Source organism: Eucyclogobius newberryi, unplaced genomic scaffold (genome assembly GCF_026437365.1).
Source record: "Eucyclogobius newberryi isolate DKJ021-1_F unplaced genomic scaffold, fEucNew1.0.hap1 SCAF_5, whole genome shotgun sequence".
NCBI classification, from domain to species: domain Eukaryota; kingdom Metazoa; phylum Chordata; class Actinopteri; order Gobiiformes; family Gobiidae; genus Eucyclogobius; species Eucyclogobius newberryi.
The window spans coordinates 24,689,929-24,716,156 of record NW_027316167.1 but is presented as its reverse complement, the minus strand read 5'-3'; the positions used below and the strand labels follow the sequence as shown (position 1 = coordinate 24,716,156).

Below are 26,228 nucleotides of genomic sequence, written 5' to 3'. Positions count from 1 at the left end.
ACAAACCCAGCTGATTCAGGACCCTCCTTCTTTAGATGTTGATGTGTTAATATGAAAGACAAAACAAGAGACATGGGGTCGAGCGAGCAGAGACAATTAGCATGTTCAGGATAAGTAAAAACTGCGCCGATCCGATTGGTGTTGATCGACAGTGACGTTTCCGGTTTAACCCCATTGGTCTGCACGAGGCTGCTGGGTGTTATTTCTACGCTCTCATTGGACAATTCATCTGGCGTCAGTGATCAAGGCGAGCTGCAGCTAAACACAAGCGCATCTAATCAGTGATGCTGGGATAGGCTGGTATAAATAGGGCTTCTGGGTAATTAGAGGTGTGGTTGAAGAATGGAGGAGTGGTTTGCAGGAGCAGGTTGAGGCGGGGTCCTGCTCCTGAGTCCACAGTCAATTATTACTCATTAACTCTTTTAAACTGTTTTTAATCAAATACATGTATTATTGAGAGATGTGTGTAATTTATATAGATTTTGACCCTTGTTTACTGTGTGGTTGCTAGGTAACAGATGTGGAATTACCGGTACCTATGTCACATCTGCTGTCCAACCAGGAAACAACATTATGATCTTTGCCAAAATTGTTAAACTGGGGAAAAGTAGGCAACATTTTCAGTAAAGTTTGAAATACAATTAATTTACTATGTTTATGTCATATTCACTTTAAGTTTGCGTTATTCTGTGTGGACTCCCATGGGATAAACTTGGCAAAATGATCTAGACTATAATGTTTTGTTTTCCGATTCATGTATTGTGTATCAGTTATGCAGTGCAAAGGAAAGGACACGTCATTAGTCCCTGTGTAAGTCCTAGTTTCTTCTATCATGAATTCTTGCCCCCAACAAGTTTTTCCCGAGTATAAAAGCACCACTCTTGTGTCTCGTGGTCTGTTTGTGAATGAGGACTTCGCCCACCAAGTTGCCAACAGTTAAAGGTTGTTGACTGTTGCTCACTTCTGAATCAGTAGAGTTTGCTTTAATTAATTACCATTACATTACATACTATTTAGTTAACGATTTATTTTTATTTGTTTGTTATCAGGCCATGTTCATGAATCTTCCCCACCTGATTTCTACGTCAACTACCGTACATTATTATTTTCAAATTCAACTAAGATACATTTTGATTCAGTAGTTGTTGCTTTTGGGGCATAATTCGACAGTAAAACTATACAAAGTGAAGATAATAACTAGATGTATTTTATTATTACAAGAACAACATTATTCTCGCTCTCACTTGGGCTCATCTGTTGACTTGTGTGAATAGATAGAGCCAGGGTTGTAAATGGAAGCCTAGTGGAACTCCACATTATTGTTATTTACAGGGCTCCAAATGAGTTTTCATATTGCTTTGTAGCTTGAGTCTTACACTTTAGCAATTTTAATAGAGAAAGCACAGCGTCTTTTAACTGTAATGTTTTGTCAAATCAAAATTATATAGTTGCCTTAAAGCAATCAGGTGAGTTCAGGAGCCTTCCCAGTCAGTCTAATCAAAGGTTCCAGAATGCAATTTGGAGCATTCAGCTGAAAACAACACCCTGGATAACTGTATCGCACAAAGGGTATAAATAATCCTTTTGTACCTCTTTTCATGTTGTCATGTGCATTTGCCATAAAACTGTCAAGTGGTGGAAGCAATTATCCAGTTGTTAGCCACAACGGTGCACTAACAGTGGAGAGCCAGCATCACGGTTCAGTTCAACGGCTCATCTATCAGGGTCAAAAGAGGCGGGCTGAGGTCCAGGGGCTTCAGCTGAAGTCACCACAGTTGTGGCTAATTGTGTAATAACAACATTACTAACTGATCACCAGCGTGGCAACTCACCAACCATGTGGTCAACTGCAGCTCAAGGGCACAATGTGGTCATGGGAAAGGCTGTTAGGAATGAAGATTTTCAATTACTGCGGAGATACATAGATAGATAGTTAAATAGATAGATAATATTTTATTGTCAGATCCAGGATCTGAACTTTGTCAGTGGCTCCGTCACACAAACACACTGATAATACAAACAAACAGAACATTTAGGACATCTAACAAAAACCCTCAAAAAACACAAAACTGTCTACTCCCATGTATTTTGTGGATTAAGCTCCAGGTTCAGTTTTAAGATGGACTGATATATGAAGGACTGTTTGAGCCTGACCCCATTGCGTGGCACACACGCTTCAAAAGTGTGGTAACAGCCCAGATGGTAACAGCACATATTCGTTAGGTAGAACATGGCTAGGGTCAGAAATTATGTTCTTGGCCAATCGCATAGTGTTGTCATAGTATGAAGTCTTAAACAGAATATTTGAATCGGGTTTCTCAGTCCAGATTTTGCAGTGATGGAGAGGCTGCTGTACTATACAGCATTACAGTGCTGCAGTACCCTGAGGGTGAAGGAGCTGAAGAAAAGCATGAGCACCTGCTGTGTGGCCCCTAATCACCTGAATGATATGTTATGAAATATTACACAGTATGAAATGACATATTCAATTATGAAATTACATCAGGCAAAGTTACAGATCAGATCTTTGGAGAGGCGACCCAGCTCACAGATGTATTTCAGGGTATAATCTTAAGCAAAAAAACAAACTAATAATTGAGCCAATGGAAGATGAATATATTTAATGCCGTACTGTGAAAATCCCAGGCAACATGATAACATCTCCATGGAGACAACCAGGAGGCATAACCTCCACCTTTAAAACACACTTTTGTTAAATTAGGTTTTAATTATATTTGCAAGAACAGTAGCAGTAAGGGTTAGTAGTAGTTTCAATATATATATGAAAAAAAAAATATGGCAGCAATTTAAGACAGATATAAGGCCTGGCAGAAGAAGTATTATTGTGGGTGATATGATCAATACATTTCTGATTCTTCTTTTGAAAGGTCATGGTTCAATCTGTCGCCTGTCACTCACTCAGAACATGGGCTGGCCAATAGAAGGATGAGAAAGCATGTGTGAGTAAGCATAAACAGTGGTGGAATGAGTACTGAAATGTGTAAGTAAACAGTTACATGTACTCAATTACAACTGAGAGTATAAAAGTATAAAGTAATGATGAAAAATGCTGCTCCTTTTGCTGAAAAATATTGGAGTGAAATCAACAAGGAGATACAGACCATATTTGACCTTACCACCTATACATCCATCCATCCATAACTTTATTTATCTTTAACCATGTGGTGCCTTTTTTAAAATTATTTCTCACTTGTATTATTGCTACTTTCTTTTGCTCTTGTGTCCCGAACCAGCTGTTGTGTTTTGTGTGTCTGTAAAATGAAAAACATGCTGCTCAAAGTTACTTTTTACACAATCTGATCTGAAGTTATAATCTGTTACGTATAGTGGTAGGTGTACCTGTGTTATTCTCATTTATTAAAGGGAGAGTACTTTTACTGCACTACAGGTTTGCTGTTATTTGAGAGCATCTATCCCAAAAAACAACATGTGTATATTTACATTCTGGAGCTGCATCCCACAACTATGAGAATTTTGTGTATCTGGAGCGCGGACTGTAAATGGGCTAAGTAAGAGTACGCACTCCACCCCAGACGAGAGGGTCTGATGATTTATTAAAGTACACAGAGGGAGAGCGGAGGTGCACCAGACAGCGGTGATGGAGAGGAGAGGGGAGAGCCGCAGGGAGATGAAGGAGGCTGCAGGTTTGTCCCAGTGGAGGCGGACACAAGGGCGTGGGGGAACTACAGAGGAGAGAAAAACAATATGATATCGTTTTGAATGAGGTGAATTATAGAGTCAAGAAATTCTCATATTGTCACTGATTAAATCATTTTTGAAGAGGGCTAATACAGGCTAACAGTGATAACAGCTTTACATGTTTGCTGGGCTGTGGTTCAGCGATCCGAATGCAAGCTTTTTAGATTTTACATATGTACGTAAAGCAGTTAATGGTTGTGAATGGAATTATAATAATTTTGTAATTAAGGCGCTCAGCCAGAAAACAAGGTCTGACCCTTTAATGCATAAAACATTGTTAATAAGTCATTACCAACTCAAATGGGGTTAAACCAGGCACTGATGACTACATATGAAGTGTGAGTGCATAAGGTTAATAACATACACTGTGGGTGGCTGGAAATGCCCTTACATACTGTCCAGTGCAGTGCAGAGATTGCTTTGTATCATGTTCTTCTCAAATTAGATTCCCAAAGTTTCCAGTGGACCCATTCTCATCCAGAGGCTGTTGCGAGTGAGTAATCTCTCAAGTGAGGTGCCCTCCATCAATCTTCCATCCAGACAACACACAATGTGCTCTGAAGGACACACTGAGCTCAGACTGTAGTGGCAAACACAATACCGTACATCACAGGCAGATGAGTACTGCACATTTATAAAGGTATTTTTTACATGTCAGTGCTCTGCTAATAAATCGATTTTTAATCAGCATTTCAATCTACTAATTAGATTAATGAACTTTTAAAATTGTAAGAAGTGTACCGTATATACATTCACAGAATGGCAAGTTTAGCCTAGCGTTTGTCATCTTAACCTTTGTCATACATTATTCCAACTAGAGATCATTGTGTTGGCATCATCATCTCTCCTTGTCCTTCGAAAGGCACTGCAGATGATGATAATAATATTCCTGGAGGAATTTACGAGATGCAAATGAGAGGTCAAGGTTGCAGAAGTCAAAGTTGATGTAATTGTGAGTGTTGGCAGCGGTACATGAGTGAGTTAGGCTAATGTTTTTCCCTCAGGAAAGAATCTTCTGACTGCAGATGTATTTAACAACTTGGCTTATCCTTTTACTCTTTTTTTTCACTGTCTCTAATTGCCCATTACACAAATGAGATTTATGGTTTATACGAAAGGGAGGAAACCTATTATGAAACCAGTTGCAGCCCCTATATAGAAGCTGTCAATCTGTTCATTGTCATGTTTTATGAGCGGCGTTACTGATCAACCTTCTCTGGCAAAGCTAGATTTTACTAGTACAAGGTTATACTGTGGTGAAAGTCCCAAAGTAATCTCACTCAAGAGGAAGTAGGCTACTCCAATATGTTTGTCTCCTTCTCTGCCAATTAATTTCTAACCCGACTTTCTCAATTTACTCTCCACTTCTGCTCATTTCAGACTAACTTGCCTTCATTCAAGTGTCCATGTATGCATTTGGCCCTATTCCCGTCATGTGGAGAGTAAGCTGTTTGGTATTGTATGCTCAACAATGCCTGTCCTATTATCTCAGTAGTGCTGGAGTCTGTTGTCAGTGATATCTCTTGTTTTGCCTGTGCCCTTTGGTGTTTGGGCCAGACCACACCGGGAAGAAAAAGGCCACATGGCGACACTGACAGATGGACTAACTCGTGTGGCCGTGCTGCCCCGGACACAGGTAATTACAGTCAGCGGCGTTCCTCATACGAAGATTTCATTCACTTCAGTGCTGGTTATTGTCATTTTGGATTATGGAGTTACCCTTTTGAAACGCTATTTAACGTCTTAATCATGTTTAATCGCTTGAGGTATGCACAAACACTGCCGCCTGCAAAACTAGTTCTGTAGATACGTTTTGACCACTTGCCAGCACTCTCAGGTTTTGTGAGATTTGAGGGGGATTTACGGTAATTCATCTGTTGCTTCAGGGCAGAATAACCACAATCTTTTCAAAGCAAGGCCAAGAATGAATTTAAGGTTGAGAGCTGAAAGCATAAATAAATACAAATTGCATAATGTAACTGTAACAGAAGTTTTCCTGAGGCAGCACCAAACATTGAAATTAATTTATCCCTCAAGTTAGACTCTTTACATTTACTATTGTATATTTGTATCTGCTGGAAAGTAGAACATGTATTACCATGTTTAAAAACTAAATGTGTGATGTGGTCGTGTCTCAGAGAATCACAAAACTCAGTCACATTTGAACATACTTTATGCACATTAAAGAAAAGTAGACTTTTATACAATATCTCACTAAATATATTTACATGACATACAATTCGCCATCAGTGCAATACATAGGAATGTTGCATATTTTCCAAATGTTAAACTCTTTCCATAGTGAAGAAAAATAATCTAAGTAAATGATCAATGCTGATAAAACTGTGTGATAAAGTAACGTGTGCAACTTTAATCTGTTTACAGCTTTACACGAAATAAACAAAAATAAAGTCTTATTACTGCTCTATTGACAATCAAATACTAAGCTTTGTAAATTAAATAAATAACATGTACATATATATCTCCATAAATGAAATGGATTGCGTTTGTACAAATATTTCATATAACTTTGGCAGTTTATCAGAAACAAAGTTATTGTATAAATCCAAACAAAAATATACTGTTACAATGTCTTGTAAGCTTGCCTTCCAAAGCTCATGTTCACAGTGGTCATTCAGAAAGGCTGGAAGCTGATGGCAAAAAGAATTAATGTAAATCCAAAGAAAAATAACCTTCATCCGATCAGACTGTTAGCACTGGAGGCTGTCGTCATTGTTGTCATGATTATAAAATTACAAACACCTATGAAGGTTTACATAGCAGTCATCGCCATTTAAAAAAACATCTTTTAGGACGACTTAAAATACAAAGAGTTTGAAGGCAAGGGGTAGGACCCTGCTCGATGGTCACTGTGGAATCATGGGAGAGACATGGCCCAGAAAAGACATGCACAACAGTGCCGTGTGGAAGAACGTGAAGCCAAACAAGGTTCAAAATAAAAAAAAAACTGCAACAATCAGAACGCCACACCGCCAGAAACAGACTTACACCGGACAAAAGAATCAAGCAAATGTTCATCATATTCCATATACGTTGGTTTGTTCTTTTTTTCACTGGTTTGGCACTTCATTGGAACGAATCTCAGTTCAAAAAGACTAAATGTTGTACAAAATGTTTTTCCATGTCTCATTAACATAATTTGTAGAATATAGTACTTAATAGTAAGCATACGGTAAGTAAACACTTGTACATACTGTAGTTTAAAATGAACATTCCAACAGATGTTACGCACATGCACAAAACAAACAAACACAACTCTCTCTCGCACTCCCGCTCTCTGCCTGGGACGTCGCTCTCTGATTCTTTGGATATCTCCTCCACCTGCTGATTCCAGCCCTTTCCTGGCTGAACATCTGTTGCTACTGCTTCATACCTGTTTACTTACTTTAGCGTAAGACATGACTCTATAATTCCTAATACTGCATTTTCCACAGTTACGACACTTCCTCCGCTGAGCGTGTGTCCGTCTTTAGGCGCACAAACTCTTTAGCCACTTCGTCGTTGGTCCTTTGGGAGAGTATCCTCATGATCGTGAGGCCTGTTTCGTCCATAAAGATGCTCTTGACCAGAGGGTAGCAGGCTGAACAACTACCTGAGTCAGCCAGCTCTCGCAGTGGGATGACGGTCATGCCTACGATGCGGTCCTCCCGTGCAAAACAATAGTCCTTCACCGAGACATGCAGCTCGTAGTACTCTGGACCATGTTCGTTACTCAGGACACTGCACGGGGAAAACAAGAGAAAGTATATCAAACGTGGCATTTTTACAGCAAAGCTTCTTCACCGCAGCGAGATTATACTTTCAATTTGTACCTTCACTAATTTTCAGGGGTCAAGGCAAGTTTCGGCTTCATAAATAACACTACTTCCAGGCACGTCTTCAATAAAGACGCTTTGTAACTGGACAGCGAATGCAGACAATGATCAGTAGTATAATTGTTTCACACAGAGCTGCTTTTACAGCGCACTGCACTGGGGCAAAACAGATTTTTAAACTACATTAAATATTGTGTCCAAGCATTTAAGTATTCTAGACTTCAGTGTCATTCTGTACCTTTATGAAAAGCCCCACCAGAACCCATGTGAGCAGAGAATCACAACATGTTCTTTAGGTCACCGGCACTTCCTTTTGTTCCCGTCTGAACAAAGAAGTCACTTACAGCGTCCGTTTGGGTGACATTCTTCCAATATAAAGCATACTCATTGTGTTTTCCTCAGACCACTGGCTCCTTTTATGTGAGTGAAATGAATGTTTCTATTTTAATGAGCTGTTTCTCTCCGTCAGCTTTTTCTTTGGGCTGCTTTCTAATTATCCCCAGCAATTACCAACTTTGTAAGATCCATACAATGAGAGGTGTAAATCTGTGTACATCTCTATTTAACAGCCAGCCAGCATTGATTACACTGTTGTACAATTCTGTTTCGTCGCTTCTGCCTCAAGTTCGGGGGAAATACACACAAGGCTACAAAGCGGACAGTTGACCTAACGCTGTAACACTTACTACTGGAATGTTTCGTTGTACTTGGGCGACCAGTTGTTGTTCTTGGTCTTGGTGCTGAATTTGCGTTTCTTGTCAGCCAGGTGAGGTCCGACGGCGTTGACCTCCACGAACGGCCGGAACATGGCGTTGGTCTGCCACATGAGGTTGTCCACACCCACCACTGCCAAGCCACAAGAACACAACTGAATCAGAGACCGTAAGTATGGTCATATAAGGGGCAAAAAACATTCTAGTTTATCAATGCAGTTTTTGTTATCGAAAACTAACATCTAATCTGAGCAAAGTCTTAAGTTGGCAAATGTGAATACAACGTCATGAACGAGACACATTATTTTCTTTCTAGAATTAAAGGTTTTCACACTGTAGGAACCGTTATCAGTTGTTGTTTTTTAGTTCCAGCTCCAGAGTAGGAACTAGTGATTGGGGGCTACATTTGGGAGACTTTGTTAGCTCAGGGTCAGGTACGTTCGAGTCAAACCAGGAACCTTTTTGTGTACATTTACATTTTTTTATGTGTAATTCATTTTCTGGCTTAGACAAATATTTGACCCACAAGAGAAAATACTTTGCTCAAAAAATAAAAATACGTATTAGTAAGTGGTCACAACAATCCTGAATTACTAAATAATCGTGTTTTTGTTGATGATTTCATGATTTGTTTGTGCTTTTTGTGCTTCGGTTTTATACAAATGATTTACAGAGCTCAATACGCTTCCTGTGATAGGGACTTAGTTCTTGGTACTGTTATGACTGAAAACGACTATTATTGGCAGCTTGATAGATAATATAAAAACACTGCCCATCTTAAAACCGTTTTTCTTGTGCCCTATAATTACAGCATTGACAGGAATACAATAAACTGCCATAATAGACAGAAGACGAGTCTTAAATATATTACAAAATCAAAATCACCATAGCAACGATGATCTATTTGCCATTGTGAAGCAGCCAATTAAAACGGCAGCATATGGAGGACTGTGGGAGGCTCACAGCTTATCCCAACGTGTTTTGAACGGGGCGTTATTTGAATCACAGTTGTGAAGAGTGAACATTAATTGTGATATAGCATTTTTGTTTTATTATTTTCATTTAAAGCAGCAGGTACAATGGAAGAACTGATATGAGAACTACGACCATGGGCAAGAGAATTAACCAAAATTCTCTTCGAACCAGCTGAAAAATGCATATGACAGGTTTATGTTTATCCAGTTATTACTTTATTTGGTGGGAAAGTACCTGTGATAAATATATTCACGCCACATTTTATGCCAGTGAATTGAAATCATGTTGAAAATGACATAAAAAGGAACACAAAACTCATGAATAACACGCAAAGAACATCTATTTCTGTCTGTTTAAAAAAGTGTTCTTGTAATATTTGAACTTTAGACAGTGATACTGAATCAAAGAAAGAAAGGTGATATAATAGAGTGTGTTGCAAATTAGAAAGGTGTAAATCTTGGTAGAAGAAATGTTCAGGTACAAAATGTTCCCGTCATGTGTCACTGCAATAATATCTTGAGTCATTCATTAAATTTCACTTCATTTACAAATCAAATATTTTAGGATTAGGAATAGGCTTTTATTTAAAAACAGGCTTCAATACAGGAGGTGTGTGTGATGCCAGAAAGCTCACCCTTGGCGCTGACTTTGTGCTCCCCGGTGCCAGGATGAGAGATGAGATTTACTTGCATTGACACGTCTCCCACCGAGCCATTGGATGACTGACCTAGACAAACACCAAAACAGCAACAAGAGAATTGGGAAAAGTGGCTCTGAGATAATCAAAGATGTTGAAAGAGACAAAAGAGAGGGGGAGAATGCGGCTGAAAGTGGAGGCTGGACAAAAGCAAACGCTTTTTTGTGTTTGAAAAATGCACGCAGGCGAGAAGAAACAACCTTGTGTGTCAAAGTATCCGAATGGTGGATGAACAGTAGAAATGCTTCCTGGTTTTACTGCCTATGGCATCACAGAAACAAATAAAGCCTTAGCGTGCCTTAGCTTGAAGCTACATGAAAACTACAGCATCAGACAGAAAAAAAATCATTGTTTGTAAGGTCGATGGAGCGTGAAGCTGTGATAAATACACTTTAACGTTCCAGTCAGAAAATGTACTGAATCATTCTCTACGTTTACAGTGCATTTATTTTAAAAGTATAAACTATTACAGCTATATTTGCATTGCCATCATCCATGCACACACAGGGACACTTTGTTGCCAGGAAACAATTAGAATTGATTGTTCACCATGTGTCTCTATGAGACTAATGCATGATGGGACTTGGGCCATTACATCGCCTCATCTTACAGCGGCACAGATGTTGAACCATGAGAGTCTACAGCTTGTGGGGGTCTAAAGTCTTATCAATGCAGGCAAACACATTCCTCCTTCTGGCTTATGTTCTTTACATCAATTACTTGATTAATGAATGAATTAATTAACCAACCAACCTTTGCACTAGTAGTATTTATTCAAAGTCTATTTTAATTTAATTTTAGTCAACACCTTATTTTTTATACATGCCTTATTTTATCATAGTTTATATTTTATTATATATATATATATTTTATGTGCATATCCATTTTATGTCATTATTGAATTGTGTAACTCACAATTAGGCTCTGACTCATGCTTATGTTCAAACAGACTCTGTTCAGGATAGATTCCTCTCACAGATTTGTTCTGTATTGTTGCTTTTCTGGGTTACCACTTGCATTTGCTTATTATTTAAATCCTTTGTAAAGTGGGACTGTAGTTCTTTTGTTATTTAGTCAATTAAGTCGATGAATTACTTGGGATAATTTTGTCATGATTAAAGAAATAGAAAAAAGAAAGCAAACAGTGATTTAGCTGAAGTTTTGGGAGCAACTGGACATTTCAATCTGCATTTTCCCTTCTGAAGAAGATTCCCTGAGAAGAAAAAAATGTTTTGCACAAGATCTTAATCATATTGAGAGCTTTTGCCACCAACATGTCTTTAGTCAAACACAAATGTCTTGGATTAAAGCTCGATTGTTCAGTGTCCTTCAATGTTATTAAAGGTGCTGATAAATTAATGGTCAAATGAACAAAATGCAACACAACAGTTGTACAACCACGTCTGACTAGTACTGTATGTACAGTACAGCGACATGCACTCTACGTATAAGAGGACATTGTGAAACGTTAAAAAAATAATGTCCTGTTTACATTCTAACTCAAAGTAGAGCAATACCACGGCTGTCTATTCAATTGCAAAAGTCAGCATGCCTTGAATGTGTTTACGTGGTTTTTATTATAGACACACTGATGAATACATCTGAGCTGCAGCATCAATTAGACATACAATACCATTCTTCTCCCTGACAAATGTACACGCACATAAATGATTCAGTGCCTGACAATAACAGACCATCGCATGACATTCGTTTTCCCACCGGCCTGCGGCACATCGCTAACTCCATTTCGCGCCATCACACTAAACCCTGTCAAACATCACACTGTACGCTAAAAAGGAGCACAAATGCACATGGTAAATTAAGGAGAAACATAAAATTGTCTGAAAATAGCGCAGAGCCATTCCCGTCTGTGATTGGCTGATCTAGCTGTCTGTTCTGAGTGTGTCCCGCCTCCTGCTGCCTGCACTGTTTTCCACAAGGATGAACGCGCTGAGGCCACTGTAAACTCACAGCACCAATGGCCCGCTGAGCCCAAAACATGCCAGCCGACACCTGAAGCTGTTACAGATTAAGACAAAGCCCCAGACACAGCCAGATGAGCAAGGCTACAACATACAAAGTAAATCACTGAGGCTACAAAATACAAAGTAAATCACTGAGGCTACAAAATACAAAGTAAGTCACTGAGGCTACAAAATACAAAGTAAGTCACGAGTAGTCAACATTTGTCTTATACAGAGTGGATAAAGAGTGCGTTCTCTCTCCTCGCAGTCATGCACTATTAAAAGAGGGAACTTTGAAGTGATAAGTGCTCACCTTGAGAGGTTTGGGTGCATATATATTTTTTGATCAAGGCATCTGTAGGTTGAGTGTAAAGGCTGAGAGCGTATTTGAGCGACTTCATATCAGCACTCTTTTCCAGGAAGTTTTTCTTCAGTCCGTTTCCGCCAGCATGGAAATATTGCTGCAATAAAAAAGAAAAGACAGTTGTTTTCTACTTCGACTATTTCAGCTCTTTGTGAAAAGTCATTAGCGGCAGACATGGTAACAGTGTGATTACAAGGGCAGTAGGCAGTGGACATGGCACAGCAGACAAACAGACTGCGATGTCGAGAGCTGTAAGTGCCCCTTCTACATCTAATTACCCGGCGTTTAGACCCCACACTTGTGCGTTAATGCATTTGTCCTGATGATAAGTCTTAAGAGCTGAGGACAGATGAGGCTGTACTGTCCTTTCCATTCTGTCAACACTCCCAGTCTCCCACATACGGAGGTGGAGCGGAGGTGGAGCGGAGGTGGAGCAGAGGTGGAGCGGAGGTGGAGCAGAGGCTACAGACAATGTTTATTGAGAAAATAGCCTTGATTATACCGCTGCATATTGTATAGGCCTCAAGAGGTATTCACTACAGTACAAGCTATTAGTCAGTCTGCAAGTTAGACTTTCTAAAGTCAATTACACAGCCCAGTGTTCAGAGGAGCTTTACAATATTAAATTCCACACATCAGTCCAGCTAAATGCGCATAATCCCGGTTGAAGGCCATTTAAAATAGTTATTAATGATTTTTTTAATAATGCAGATGATTCAAATGTATTTACACTGTGTATATTTGTTCGGTTCTTCCCTGCCATAGTGGAGAATGCACTCATTGGAATACTGATGAACAGGAAACCGCCACGTGAGTGATATAAAGCTGCAGGTAACGTCTTCAGAGACATATAAATCAATTAGACTCCTCAGCACTTTATGATGCTGTAAGCCCGCAACAGCTTCATGCTATAACTCTTCCTTTGTCCCTGAAGAACTCTGATCCTGAAATTGTCTCATGTCCCTTGACAACAAACAGCTGCATGGCTATAAATTAGTAGCAATGCAGTTATCCTTTCTTTTGCAAGCAATTTAGTCCACGGAAATCAATGGAGTATTTTTAGTTTTTAAAAAAACAAGTCAGCTGACATCCCGATGAAAACTGTATTGTTCCACCTGTAGTTTTGACTGTACGTCACTGTAAACGTCATTATAACGAAGTGCAGCGCTGTCGACCAGGCTCAAGGCCCCGGCTAGTACAGGTACAGCTCAATATAACGAGCAGCTCTTTAAAAAAATATATACCCTTGAATCCTACGTGTATCACTGTCTAAAACAAATAAAATAAAATTGGAGAACAAAGTAAGTGCAGAACAATCGTTTCTTGATTACAGGAGAATAAAGATTACTCAAACATGCTCGAATCACTCTAAATAAAACTTTGAGTGGGTAAACTAGAAGGAAAAGTAAGTAGAACATGGTTGAAAGCTCTTAAGAGTAAATTCTGCATAATATGTCTCCTTTAAAGGCACAAAGCTTACCTTGATGGTGGGAAGCACCAAGTCCATGGCTGCGCATTGTCGTGGAGTTAAACTCCTGGCTTCCTCTCGAAAAGCATGCTCCTGCAGAAATATGAATGCAATAAGTTCAATGTAATCTATTTTTATGTTACTTTAGTGCCACTGTGAACGTGTCAAGCGTTTCATTTACAAAGGCAATAAGCTGATAAAAGATTGGGATACAGACCATTCCCAGCCGAACATCAGTTTTAAATGATTTAAAATGCTACATTAATTCCTAACAGCAGTAATCTTTTGTGCAAACTTTTCCAAGAACCAAATAACAAATGATAATCTCACAACAGATGTTGGAAAACAAAACATGTCGTTTTTCCGTCACTGGGGTCCACTGCACTCGCACATTTTTAAGCTCACCATTTGGAGGATTTTTATAATATTAAAAGACTCCTCTTGTACGCTTGGAAAAGGCACTCACAAAGGTCACCCTAAATCACATTTAAATCTACTGTGTTAATGTCCATTTCAGACTATACAACGGGACATCCACTGTGCCTTCCATTCTTATTACTTCCACCTTAAAAGTACCACTAATGGTTTTCTGTAGAACATAAATTATTTCACAAAATCATCCCAAACTATCATTTCTGACCTTCAATTTGGAGAGTTGTCCCAGATCCTTAGCAGCACTGAAGATCATCTGAGCTCCTTGCTGTTTGTGGGAAAGAAGGAGTTACTTTGTTATTTATAGCTGGCACTTATGCAGAAAGTAAAAATGATCGGAAAACAAGCACACAAAAAAGCATGATGCCAAGGAATTAAACCCAACAAAGACAACAAAACAAGACAATCAAACAAATTACCGACTACAAAGATGAAAACGATGACCCTGGAAATTTCAAACAATTAACCATATGAAAGAATAACCCGCCATGTGCTGTAATCTGCAGTACTGTCATTTCAGTGTTGTGAGCAAACTGAACAGATGGAGCGAAAGTGAGGGGAGTAGAAACAGGTGGAGCAGAGGAGGGAGGTCAGGAAGATGGATATGTGAGGAGTGAAAATGGAAAACCACACTGAGACTTACACTTTGGTCATTCAGCGGTGGCAAAACGATGGTTCTCTCAATAGTATTCAACACAATCTTCCAAAGCTCTTTCAGGACGCGCTTCAAAACCGTCTTCTCACAGATCTTGGCAAATAACATCAAGCTGAAACAAAATTCAACAGTATTATTAAATCAAAATGGGCACTTTATTTGGATACTGTACGAATGACTTTTTATTAAACACCTGTAGTTCAAACAGGGGAAGTGCCCTGTTTTAATCTTACCCTATTCCACGAACATAGTCTTAGAGACAGGAGGAAGGATTTTGTATTTCCATATCATTAAGAGGATTCTCTGTAATACCCCGCTGGCCTCAATGTTGCAATGACAAATGGCCCAAAGCAATTCTCTGAGCTCAGTTGAACCATATCATTGCTTTGGTTCCTGCCGTAAAAGTATATACAGTTCCTTACAGAATCCATTGACATTCACAAATGGAGTGGTGACAAAAGTAATCGTTCTTTGCAAAAGGATCACAGCATTGGCATTGTGGGAATTTTAATATGTGAAGCCTCAGTTGGCAGAAATCAGTAGGGGAAAATGAGCTAGTAGTCCTTTTATTTACAACATTAACATATTACCATTTACAATTTTTACAATAGTTGTAAAACTATAGCTAATTAAGGGCTGTCCATTGCCCCTGTTTGATAATTTAACATGGGTTTAAAGCACACATCAGACTGACAGATCCAGTAAATTAAATAACATATTTAAACTTAATGAAACCAGTTATTATAATCAAATACTGCCACATTCTTACATCAGAAATATTAAAAATGGAAATAAAAATAAACAATAACATAACTACTACCGTTGCAACCCTGCACAACCTTATTCTATTTCGAGTTTAAATAAATAAATAAATAAAATAATCTGTAAATAACATCGTATGAGCTGTTTCATTGTGTTATTTTTGATTTCCTTGGTAAATAAAAAGTACGTAAATAGTCTAAGCAGATAATAAATAACATTCGTATAAACATTGTCGTTGAGTCATGGAATATTTGATGCAGTGTGTCAACAAGCCCCAGGGCATAACATACAGGATTTATATGGGCATGTCTGTAAACAAACTCATGCCTTTTCTCCCTGGTTTATCATCAAACACTGTCTATTTATTCAATTTGTTTTCGCTCATTTGCATATTCAACCTTTCTTCTGACTTTTCTTACTTTTTATCCAGGAGGTCCATGAGCGGTCGCAGAACAGACTCGGCGTCCATCGCAGGGTTGTTGCCTTTGATTGGACCTTTCATCTGCACCAGCTCCGTGTTCATTTGCTTTACACAGTCTTCTATTACAGGTTTGAAACTGTAAGAAACAAAACAAAATGCAACATTGGTTTACATCCAATAGCATTTTAGAGTTGGGCAGACTGAGAAGTGCCAAGTATTCCAATAATGATATTCAGACTCACATGTCAATCCAACAAAAATGTGTTAAAACATGTCTTTAAACCTGTTAGTTGAAGTTTAATTATCAAAACAAAAGTTAAACATCTCTAGAATGAATTGTGAAAGTGTATTTTACCATTAACAATACACTCTATATTCATATTTTGCATATCTTCAAAACAACATTCACGAGAGTATCAATATTTCAATATATTGCACACCTCTACATATTACCCAACCGCATTCTCAAACATCTGCTAAACTAGTGGGAAAAAAATAATATGTGTTGCAAACATTATGAATGAATGAATTATGATGAAAATGATGATGTAGATCACTGAGCTCTTGTTGCGTAAATAGTACCCTTGGTGAGCATTTAAAATCAATAAATCATGCAAAACACTCAACTCTTAAGGAAAGCACTCACGGCCTTTTCAATCATGCAAAAACATACACTCATTTTAGTTTTAAAAGCCCCAAAATGTAAGTATTATTCCGGTTTGTGTCCTGGAGGTGCTTTTAGTTCAGTCCAAATCAGAAGAGGCACGAGTAGAATACAAACCTTGAACCGAACACGCCGCTGAGCTCGTCCAGGACCGTGTTGAGTTTATTCTGCAGTTCTTTCAGCAGCTCACTGGCCTCTGCATCCAGCTGTCAGAGGGAGACAAAACACAGAGGATCATTAGGATTTTGCAGCAGCCCACATTGACTTACAACAGTGCTGGCTGGACGGGGTGCCTGGGCTGGGGCGTGGAAGCGGGCACGCACAGAGAGTACCCTGCCTCAGCGGTGGCCTCCCCCTCGCTCTCTGCCTGAATACCAATGGACCGCTCACCTCACCACGAGCGCTGCACATAATGACTTGTCGAGTCATGCGACGCGGTGTCAGCAAAGCAGCGAGGAGCCAGTGGTTTCTCAAATGGGAGGGCATTTGTTACACTGCTACCAATATAGTTTAGCAGAAGGATGCAGTCGGCCAAACTTGACACTGTAAACATTGGGGATACAGCTGTCATATATTGTGCAAGACAAATGTGAAATAAGCCAAAATCTTAGGCCAGTGAAGATGCAAAATGTTCACTTTTGACTAACTCTGACGTGTGTGGTACAAACGAGTCACATTACGAGTGTCTGTTTGTGCATTTCCACTTTGATGCTCATTTAAATGTCTGTTTTTAACCTAAATAAATGTCTCCTTTTCTGTATTCTGACCAGCAGCGATATAAATTGGAGTATTGATGTTCCAGTGAGCCACTGTTTATGTTCCAGGATACGCGCAGGACGTCTGCCTTGTACAAATGTTCAAATATTGATGGGTGGAGAACACACGTAGCTCAAGTGTGGCAGTGCCTGAGATGGATGTGTGAGGCCCGGCGCGGCACCACATGCATGACAGATCATCACATTAGGCCCGATAAGCTTAGCCATGGAGAAGCTCATCTCACACACTCTAATGGTGGATGGCTCAACTGGGGAGCGGGTGTGTAAACTAAACCTTTTATAAACAGTGTTATTTCCCTGACATAGCTTTATCTCCAGCATGGATGTGAGGAATTGTGAGTGCGTGAGTGCGTGTGTTCACATGCGCACATCCTCGTGTTACTGCTGTCACTTAAATAGATGTGATGGCAGCATAAAATATAAAATGGCTCATGTAGAAGTTGCACTTGTTTTTTTTCCTGTGTAAATAATAGATACTGCAATACGTAATATCTTTTGTCAGTCTCTGCTATTTCAAGGTGTTATGTAGACAGAACATCCTGCTTTAAAAGCTCAGACTCTGGAATGATCTTCCGCTCTCCCTACGGTCACCGGACTCTGTTGTTGCTTTTAAGGGTCAGCTTAAAACCTTTTTATTTAGTCAGGCCTCGTAATTACATTTGCTTTAGGGACTGATTTGACTGTATATTGTTGTATATGTATTGCTCATTGTAAGTTTTTTTGTGCTTTTATTGTTTTATTCTGTGTTTTTGTGAAGCGCTTTGTGACTTCTGTCTGTGAAAGGTGCTATACAAATAAAATGTACTTACTTACTTACTTAGTAAAATGGCATGCGCTGATAAGGACTTGAATTCATGAAATGCTAGGTTCCGATGTCTACAACATAAGAATGATTTTTATGTAACTGTACTCACGTGCTATAGAAAAGACCTTGGATTTCCCTTTGAGCTATGAGGCCAACTGCAGGATGTAAGTACTGTGCCAAGAGCATTTCTTTTATCACACTTTTGTCACATAAGCTTTTCACTGCGGCCTCAATTTCAAACTGTCAATACCGAAGCAATAATAAATCTTCAGAATGGCAGATTGATCTCATGAATGGTGATTCTGGCTGTATAGATTTCACTTTAGAACTAAAAAAGACAACTGCTCTTTTCTTCCCTTCTGCACATTTTTCACAGTTGAAAAATGTGTCTCAGGTTTTTATACACAAAACTATAAAACCTGAACCTTTCTTTGTAATGCATTTGAGAGTATCAAGCAGTGCAACACCTGATTTCTGCAAGGCGGCTCTGTCACTAATCACCATCAACAGTGACAGTTTTGTGGCTTCTAAAAAGCCTGTGCTAAATGAGGTGCTGTGCCAAGTAATATAAGGTAAAGTGGAGTGGGTGCACTGCACTGAGGGGATCAGCCCTTATGCCAATAAATGTGGACAAAGTAAGATTATGGCTAATCTTTTGTTATTGGTAAAGCAATGATAACAATTCCTGGTAAATACTGCTCTCTGGGAGTTAACTGCAGATATGAAGCCTGCGTAAATTCAGCCTGGAAGACTTAACTCCATCCATCTACGTCAAGGCCACCATGGAAGGACCCCTCTCCCCAGCGCCATCATCGCACTCAAGCGGGCGCCCGCCTGTCCGTCTGTGAGAGTCAGATCCCTCACTTCACCATGGACTCTCCCAGGTTTCTGCGCTTATCCCAAAGAGGTTATGCAGTTTTTCCTGGCCAAAGAAGTAGGGTGAAAGGTCAGGGAGCGTCTGCACCATGGCCCTCGCACCTGCTCCTCATCCCCAATCAACGCTCTAAAGTGACTCCTCCCCGCTCCAATCAGCACCAGGCGGTCGCATTTAAGCCCTCAGGCAGATGGCTCGGCCGCTCAAACCGTACTGCGACCCACCACCTCCCCAGCTCCTCCTCTACATTCCCCTCATCCTCTATCTTCTCTTCACATCTACCACCACCAGTCTCCAGGCTCCGGGGGGAGACATCTAATACAAATAGATCATGGAGTGCCCATGATTGCAACGTCTTCCGCCGGGGTCTGAGCGCCAAATAACTCACGAATAAAGCTTGCTCAACAGTCCATTCTCGTGGTCTCTCTGTCTCTCCAGGGTGAAATGAAATTGTCTGTAATGACACGACTAATTTGCAGGACAATTACTGCAAACGACTGCTTTAGATGAATCGGCAAAGTAACACTGTGATACTTGCTCATATTTAACTGTATATTTAGAAACTATATATATATATTAAAAATGTACAGAAAAGGTAAACAAAGTGAAATGTAGATTAAGTTTCAGACTGCCCTATTGATGCCATACTATTAATGATCAAACTGGAGCCGGCCACCTCATTTCTGACCAACCTAATCTGTATGAATATGACACATTTGCCATGAATATAAAAGTGAACAATTGGTAAAAAAGCAAGAATTGTGATGATTTTAGATGACGCTTAGATGGGCCACTATCGCTGGAGCGGTGTGGATGGTGAGTGGCTATTCCAGAAGGTTGATGGGTCGCTCTGATTCCGTATGCTCTGTGGCACATGCGGCTGGAGGGGGGTGACAGGGGGTGGGGGGAGGTGACGGGGGGGGGGGGGGGGGGGGGGCAGGCTGTGTGCTTTGATTTGTAACATTGACTATATGGCAAAAAGATAGTGCTGACGGGTCCTGTAATGAACACACCTTACAGAAGGACACAACCCCCTCTTCCTGGAGACAGAGAGAGACAGATCAGAGGGGGAGAAAAAATAAAAAGGGGGACAGAGGTAAACAACGCAAGAAGGCAAGACAGGCATTAGACATGCATGCAAGTCAGGTCGACAGGGAAAGTACTCCACTACAGAGATATACCAGGATTTCACATGGAAGTGTCAAATGGGAGGAGCAGGGCAGGGGGACATAATGAAACATAGTCTAGATGACATTGTCACGGCTCAGATCAGATTAGTTTGTCCGACGATCACAGTACACACACTTTAGAGTTGAGGTCGACGTTTAGAGTTTACGTAAATGTCAGCAGATACAAGTGATTTACATCATCTTGATATGGCAGCGCTGTGCATGTCCGGTCGGAGTTTAGGACCTTACAACAACCAGCGTCAAATGTACTAAGAACATAAAATCTGTCCTTTCCTGAAAAACAAGATAAGCAGTTGAAGATACAGGCTTACATCAGAGCACGCACAAGGGATCGCAATAGATTTTGGAATAAAACAGAATTTGTGGAGACAGTTTAACTAATTCTGCTCTACTCAAATTGGCGCTTCAGAACGAGCTTTAATCTGCTGCAGTGATTTGTGGTCTCTTTGAACTAATGTCTTTTTACTTTGCTCTTTCTTAACTAAATACCAGGGAGAATATAGCTAGGACCACATCAACATTTTCTCAACTGTAGAATTACTGGTAGAAGTATGTGTTTGGGGAATATGAATGTGTCAAAAACCACATACCGTCTTCTACTTGGTGAACTAGCTACACAGAAAGTCTTGACTCAATTTGCTGTGGAATGAGCACTAAGAATAGAGTATAGCTCAGGAGTTGGCATTAATTTGACATATTGGAGGCAATGGTTATTCTTCAAAAAACATTATAGAAAAGGGAAAGACAAATAGAGAAAGACAAAGCAACACAACATGAAAGTGATGGTGACGGTTGGAGAAAGCGTCCTTTGAAGATACAGACCTGTTTGCCGCCCATAGACTCAAACATTTTCTCCAGTTGGACTCGCAATTGCTGAATGTTGTTTAGAAGAATGCATGGCTGTGAAAGTAAACATGGCAAAGAATAATCACAATTATTTTTCGTTTGCCAATAATACAGTGCAGTGGCTGTGCTGACTACATTTCCTTCAAATCAACTGTAAAATCAATTTGTTGTGATTTTCTGACACATCATCTATAAAGACGTGATCTTTCCGTGGAGAGCCGACAGTCAGTTGGGAAACACAATACATTAAACAACTGGGAGAGAAATGTCTGGACTGAATATGTCAAGCATTATCGATTCCCAGAAGCACCACAACACAAGTGGAACAGCCGGCAAACATTAATCACTTTGGGTTCTGTGGAGGTCGCGGCAGATTTTTCCTGCTTTTTCAAGAAGATTCCTCGAATGCAAACTCAATTATGCACCCTGAGTGTCACATTTCGACGCGGCAAATGATGACGCACATAATGGACGATTATTAGCGAGTGAGATGATTGGTGGCTTTCATTTCACTGCTGAGATAACTGATATGTCAGAGAAAAATGTTTTGTTTTTTTTTAGGGAGAGGGAAGTAAACCAGCATAACGTTACATTTTTGTGGTTTTATTCCAATTACAAATGATGCAATAGTTAACATTAAAGTGTACTAATGCATACTTAACCTATACATATCTACACATTCACCCCTACATACATATACATACAAACCTAGAACAGTAACACTAATTAAATTGAACAAATATTGCAAAACTAAAGGATGTATTTCTTGTTTAGTAAATCATCTTGCGCAAGCGACTGTCAAATGCACCTTAAGGCTCAATCTGATGTTATTGTGTCATTGCACAGTGCGATCTGAGTGGATTTCATTTTCTATCAGATGTCTGCAGGAAGGGACATCTCTTGTTTTCTCCGGGACAGTTGTAATAAGCCTGTCAACTCAGTGGAAAACATCTGCCTCCGGTGCTGTGCCTTCTTTATCTCTCATTCCTTCACGTCTGAGACCGGTGCTGTAATTAGGCCGTGCACGAGGCTTAGTGTGCAGTCATCCGTCACATTAAACAATGGACAGAGAGCCTGGAAAATACCAATGGCTTTTCCTCTTCAGCCGCGTGCCGTGTGATGAATAATTGCACAGCGTTAATAGAGACACTTTTCTATGTGATTCACTAAGGCTCAGTATTGAATAGACTTGACTGAAGTTCTTCCCAACTGTTACCATGCCAACCACAGACACATCACACAGTAGCTGCCATGTTTGCAACCAAAGTAATGCAGGCAAACTTAGTGTGTGGGCACTTACCACATTCTCCTTACTTAAATACAAAGGAAAGTCCTTGGATGTGATTGCAGCATACTGCAGAAGAACTTTGTTGATAGTCTGTAAAAAAGAAAGATACCAGACAAAGGATATTAATAAATAGTTAAAATACTGTGAAAGTGACTAATCTAATTCAGCGCACGTTTAAATAAAATCATTTTGAGTTGAGAGACATGTTAACAAGATGGATGTGAGTGTCAGGTAGCATTCTTATCACACGGCCCCAAATATCATAATCCCTGGAGATTCCTGTCAAACCTCGTCTGTCAGTCAGCCATTCACTACAATTAGAAAGAAGCTGAAACTGTGTGAGCTTTCCCATTGCTACCTTTGACTCCTCTTTTGGGTCTATAACATCTTTCTTGTATTCCTTGTACGTGCCCTCTTCAGCCTTTTGAATACATTATAAAAATCTTTTAAAATTCACACAAACTCTTACATTTTAAAGCTCTCCACAATCCTGCACCTTGCATCTCAATAATCTCCTGCCGCCTACAGACAGTCCCCACACTACGCTCCTCATCTGCCATCCTCCTGTCCAGTCGCAGAGTCTTCTGTGGAGCCAGAGCTTTGAGTCGCTCTTCTTCCTCTTGCACCAGCTCCGCATTCTAATTATCATCAAATATGCGTTCATCTTATTTACCATCACTCATTCACCCTTTTGTTTTGCTGCATATAATTTTTCTTGAACATACCTCTGCCTTTTTGCGGATATTGTTCAACCTATTCTTTGATCTCATTACAGGTCACATTGTCATCTGAAAACATGCAAGTCCACAAAGATTTGTGTCAAACTGCATTCTCCTGCCTGTCAACCTTAATGGAATCACGATGCAGCCACCTCCATCTTAACTCCTCTGCACAGTACGTACAGCCCTCATGCCATGTCTTGCACTACTTAAACATACAGTAGCATATATCTTGCATAACATACACAGTACACTCAGGACTGTCATAAATGCTATAATTAGGTTATGCAAGTTTTGTTCTGAACTCTTCTATGGTATGGTAGCAACAGAGCATCATATTTCACTTCTTATTTAATCACATCTGTTTTTAGGCCTGTTTACTGTGAATTTTAGATATTAAAGTACAAACTGTGCAGGTCCTTTACAACCAAATAAGAACAAAAAAACAACAAGAACATGAAGACAAGAAGAGTATGAACAGAATAGCTGTAGAAAGCAGTTCCTAATGAGTCAGAAAGCAAGAATCAACAAGAGCAAATAATGCACGTTAGATTGATGTTAACATCCTCAAATACTGACTTATTGGTCCCTCAAGGACTATTTAAAGAACCTGACCTTCGCAAAGCGACACATGAAATGAGCCAGAGCCTGTGGGTTTGGACACTCCAGTTTCTTTATAATCTCAAAGCTCTGGTTGAGTTGAGTGAATACATCCACCACTGAACAGGAAAACAGGGCGTGCTCTGACGTCTGCTGGAACTGTAGAGAAAAGAAAGTAAACAAAACAACAAATATGTAAATGTCTAATAATTCATGGTTTGCAATAGTACTGTTTAGGCCATTAAAAGTCAATGGAGGGCAATAACTGTTTTGTGCAGTAAGTAGCTCACAGCTGGACACAGGATCACAAATAGGTGTGAATACTGAGGAACCTGCCGAGTTAACAGCCCTAATAACAGTTCCCTTCATCAATGAAGGGAACATGGAGTCCACTTGTAAATATATACAGTCCTAATGACATTGATAGACGGACGCTGTTAATAGACCCTTGGAGCGCTATTTAATTATATACAAGAGCTGTGAGAGGAGAAGTTAATCAAGTGAATCACTGAGAGGACAAAAAGCACTGAGGGGATATCGATGAATCATACATTTTTGATAAACAATTACATTTATAAATCAGGCAATCACAGGTTTGTCTTGATTTTGAAGTATACCAAATGATACATTTAAAGGTTGTCGTTGTACTTTGAAAATACATAATTCAGTGACTAATATTCTTCTAATCCTAATGTATTATACACTTTATTTTCTTTGTGAGGACATTTGTTTTCCTGCATTTGACTTCAACGCCGCTGGGGCAGCCTGTCAGGTGCAGGGATCACTGCAGCGCCCGGGGACATATCTCCAGATCTTGAGCAAGGCTTGGAGGATTTTATCTATGGTGCATGCTTTGGGTTGAAGGGGGAAACCCAGAGGAAACTCAGAGGAAACTCAGAGGAAACCCAGAGGAAACCCAGAGGAAACTCAGAGGAAACTCAGGTGAAACCCAGAGGAAACCCAGAGGAAACCCTGGTGAAACTCAGGTGAAACCCAGAGGAAACCCAGAGGAAACCCTGGTGAAACTCAGGTGAAACCCAGAGGAAACCCAGAGGAAACCCAGAGGAAACCCAGAGGAAACCCAGAGGAAACCCAAAGGAAACCCAGAGGAAACTCAGAGGAAACATGCAAACTCCGCACAGAGCACACGAGCGGCCTTGCGGCCTACTTGTGAGGTGAAAGTGCTAGCCACTCGACCACTGTGCCTGCTAGATACTATACTTAATTTCTGTTAAGAGTTGCAGGGGATTATTGTAATTGTAAAGACTTATTTTCAAGTGTTTGTATCTGTTGCTGTATAAGCCTGCACATATAGTGTGTAAGCCTGCACATATAGTGTGTAAGCCTGCACATATAGTGTGTAAGCCTGCACATATAGTGTGTAAGCCTGCACATATAGTGTGTAAGCCTGCACATATAGTGTGTAAGCCTGCACATATAGTGTGTAAGCCTGCACATATAGTGTGTAAGCCTGCACATATAGTGTGTAAGCCTGCACATATAGTGTGTAAGCCTGCACATATAGTGTGTAAGCCTGCACATATAGTGTGTAAGCCTGCACATATAGTGTGTAAGCCTGCACATATAGTGTGTAAGCCTGCACATATAGCTTATAAGCCTTCACCACATTTTCTGTCATCATTTCCGTAAGTGGCTTTTACAGCTCAGATGTTCTTGTTTATGCCCAAATTGATATTCTCGGGGCTGACGACGCTTTTGGCTGTGCTACATTTCTCTCTCCTCAAAACTGTTTCTCCAGACGGGCAGTTCCCTTTCTGCAGGCTGTCCTTGTGAAGTAATAAAACAACCTTAAGTGGCTAGGTTGAGTAAATATAAAGTTGGAAATTTAGGCCATAATTAAGTGCTGCGCTCACCCCATCTTTCTTGTCTCTTTCCAGTGCACCGTTGACGAAATCCATGGCAACGTCCTCATTCTCAGCCAACCACTGAATTACAAATGGCTCGAACCACCTGAAATGAAAATAAGTTGATTAAAGCGAGGTAAAACATTAGCATTAGTAATACGAACTCGCAAAAGACGAGGCCATCATTTTAATCTAGTAGAAGTTCAAAGTAAAATGTTTGGGGAGAAGAAGAGCGAGCTATGGAAGTGTGGTTTCAGCCAAGGCTTTTAGATCAGGTTTCAGTTTGTGGACAGATTGGACGCAGACAGAGGACAGCAGAGGACAGATGAGTTAAGTAAGGAAGTACATTTGTTGGTGGAATAATAATGCCATTCTGTCTGTTTCCCGTAGCCATTTTCTTGTTTAATATGGTCCCCTGGGTTTGTCCTCAAAGCAACTAACGTCCCCTCGCATCTGTTTTGTACCCTGCTTGAGGGCATCTCTGAGGAAGGAGAAACCAATAAATAATGTGGGTGTGGCAAAAGTGAAGTGGGGACTGCAAAAAAAAAAAAAAAAAAAGAGCAGCAGCAGCGTATGTGGGTGTTTGTATGTCGT

At 40.0% G+C, this 26,228-nt stretch overlaps 1 protein-coding gene across 3 annotated transcripts in view; it reads right to left on the bottom strand.

Moving 5' to 3' along the window:
- Nucleotides 1-5,875: 5,875 nt before the first annotated feature.
- Nucleotides 5,876-26,228, bottom strand: part of LOC140381675 (protein unc-13 homolog C) — an 80,908-nt gene continuing 60,555 nt past the window's right edge. For 2 of the 3 annotated variants that reach the window (XM_072465755.1, XM_072465756.1), the window contains exons 19-32: nucleotides 25,644-25,740; nucleotides 23,785-23,928; nucleotides 22,463-22,540; nucleotides 21,139-21,216; nucleotides 20,140-20,166; nucleotides 16,789-16,877; nucleotides 16,006-16,143; nucleotides 14,813-14,936; nucleotides 14,378-14,437; nucleotides 13,750-13,830; nucleotides 12,219-12,366; nucleotides 9,879-9,971; nucleotides 8,243-8,402; nucleotides 5,876-7,461 (exon numbers count right to left, since the gene is read on the bottom strand). In XM_072465755.1, coding sequence (XP_072321856.1) covers nucleotides 7,176-7,461; nucleotides 8,243-8,402; nucleotides 9,879-9,971; nucleotides 12,219-12,366; nucleotides 13,750-13,830; nucleotides 14,378-14,437; nucleotides 14,813-14,936; nucleotides 16,006-16,143; nucleotides 16,789-16,877; nucleotides 20,140-20,166; nucleotides 21,139-21,216; nucleotides 22,463-22,540; nucleotides 23,785-23,928; nucleotides 25,644-25,740 — 1,603 coding nt within the window. In that variant the 3' untranslated portion in view covers nucleotides 5,876-7,175. The remainder of the gene's footprint in view (nucleotides 7,462-8,242; nucleotides 8,403-9,878; nucleotides 9,972-12,218; nucleotides 12,367-13,749; nucleotides 13,831-14,377; nucleotides 14,438-14,812; nucleotides 14,937-16,005; nucleotides 16,144-16,788; nucleotides 16,878-20,139; nucleotides 20,167-21,138; nucleotides 21,217-22,462; nucleotides 22,541-23,784; nucleotides 23,929-25,643; nucleotides 25,741-26,228) is intronic. The other variant, XM_072465757.1, reaches the window with a different exon arrangement.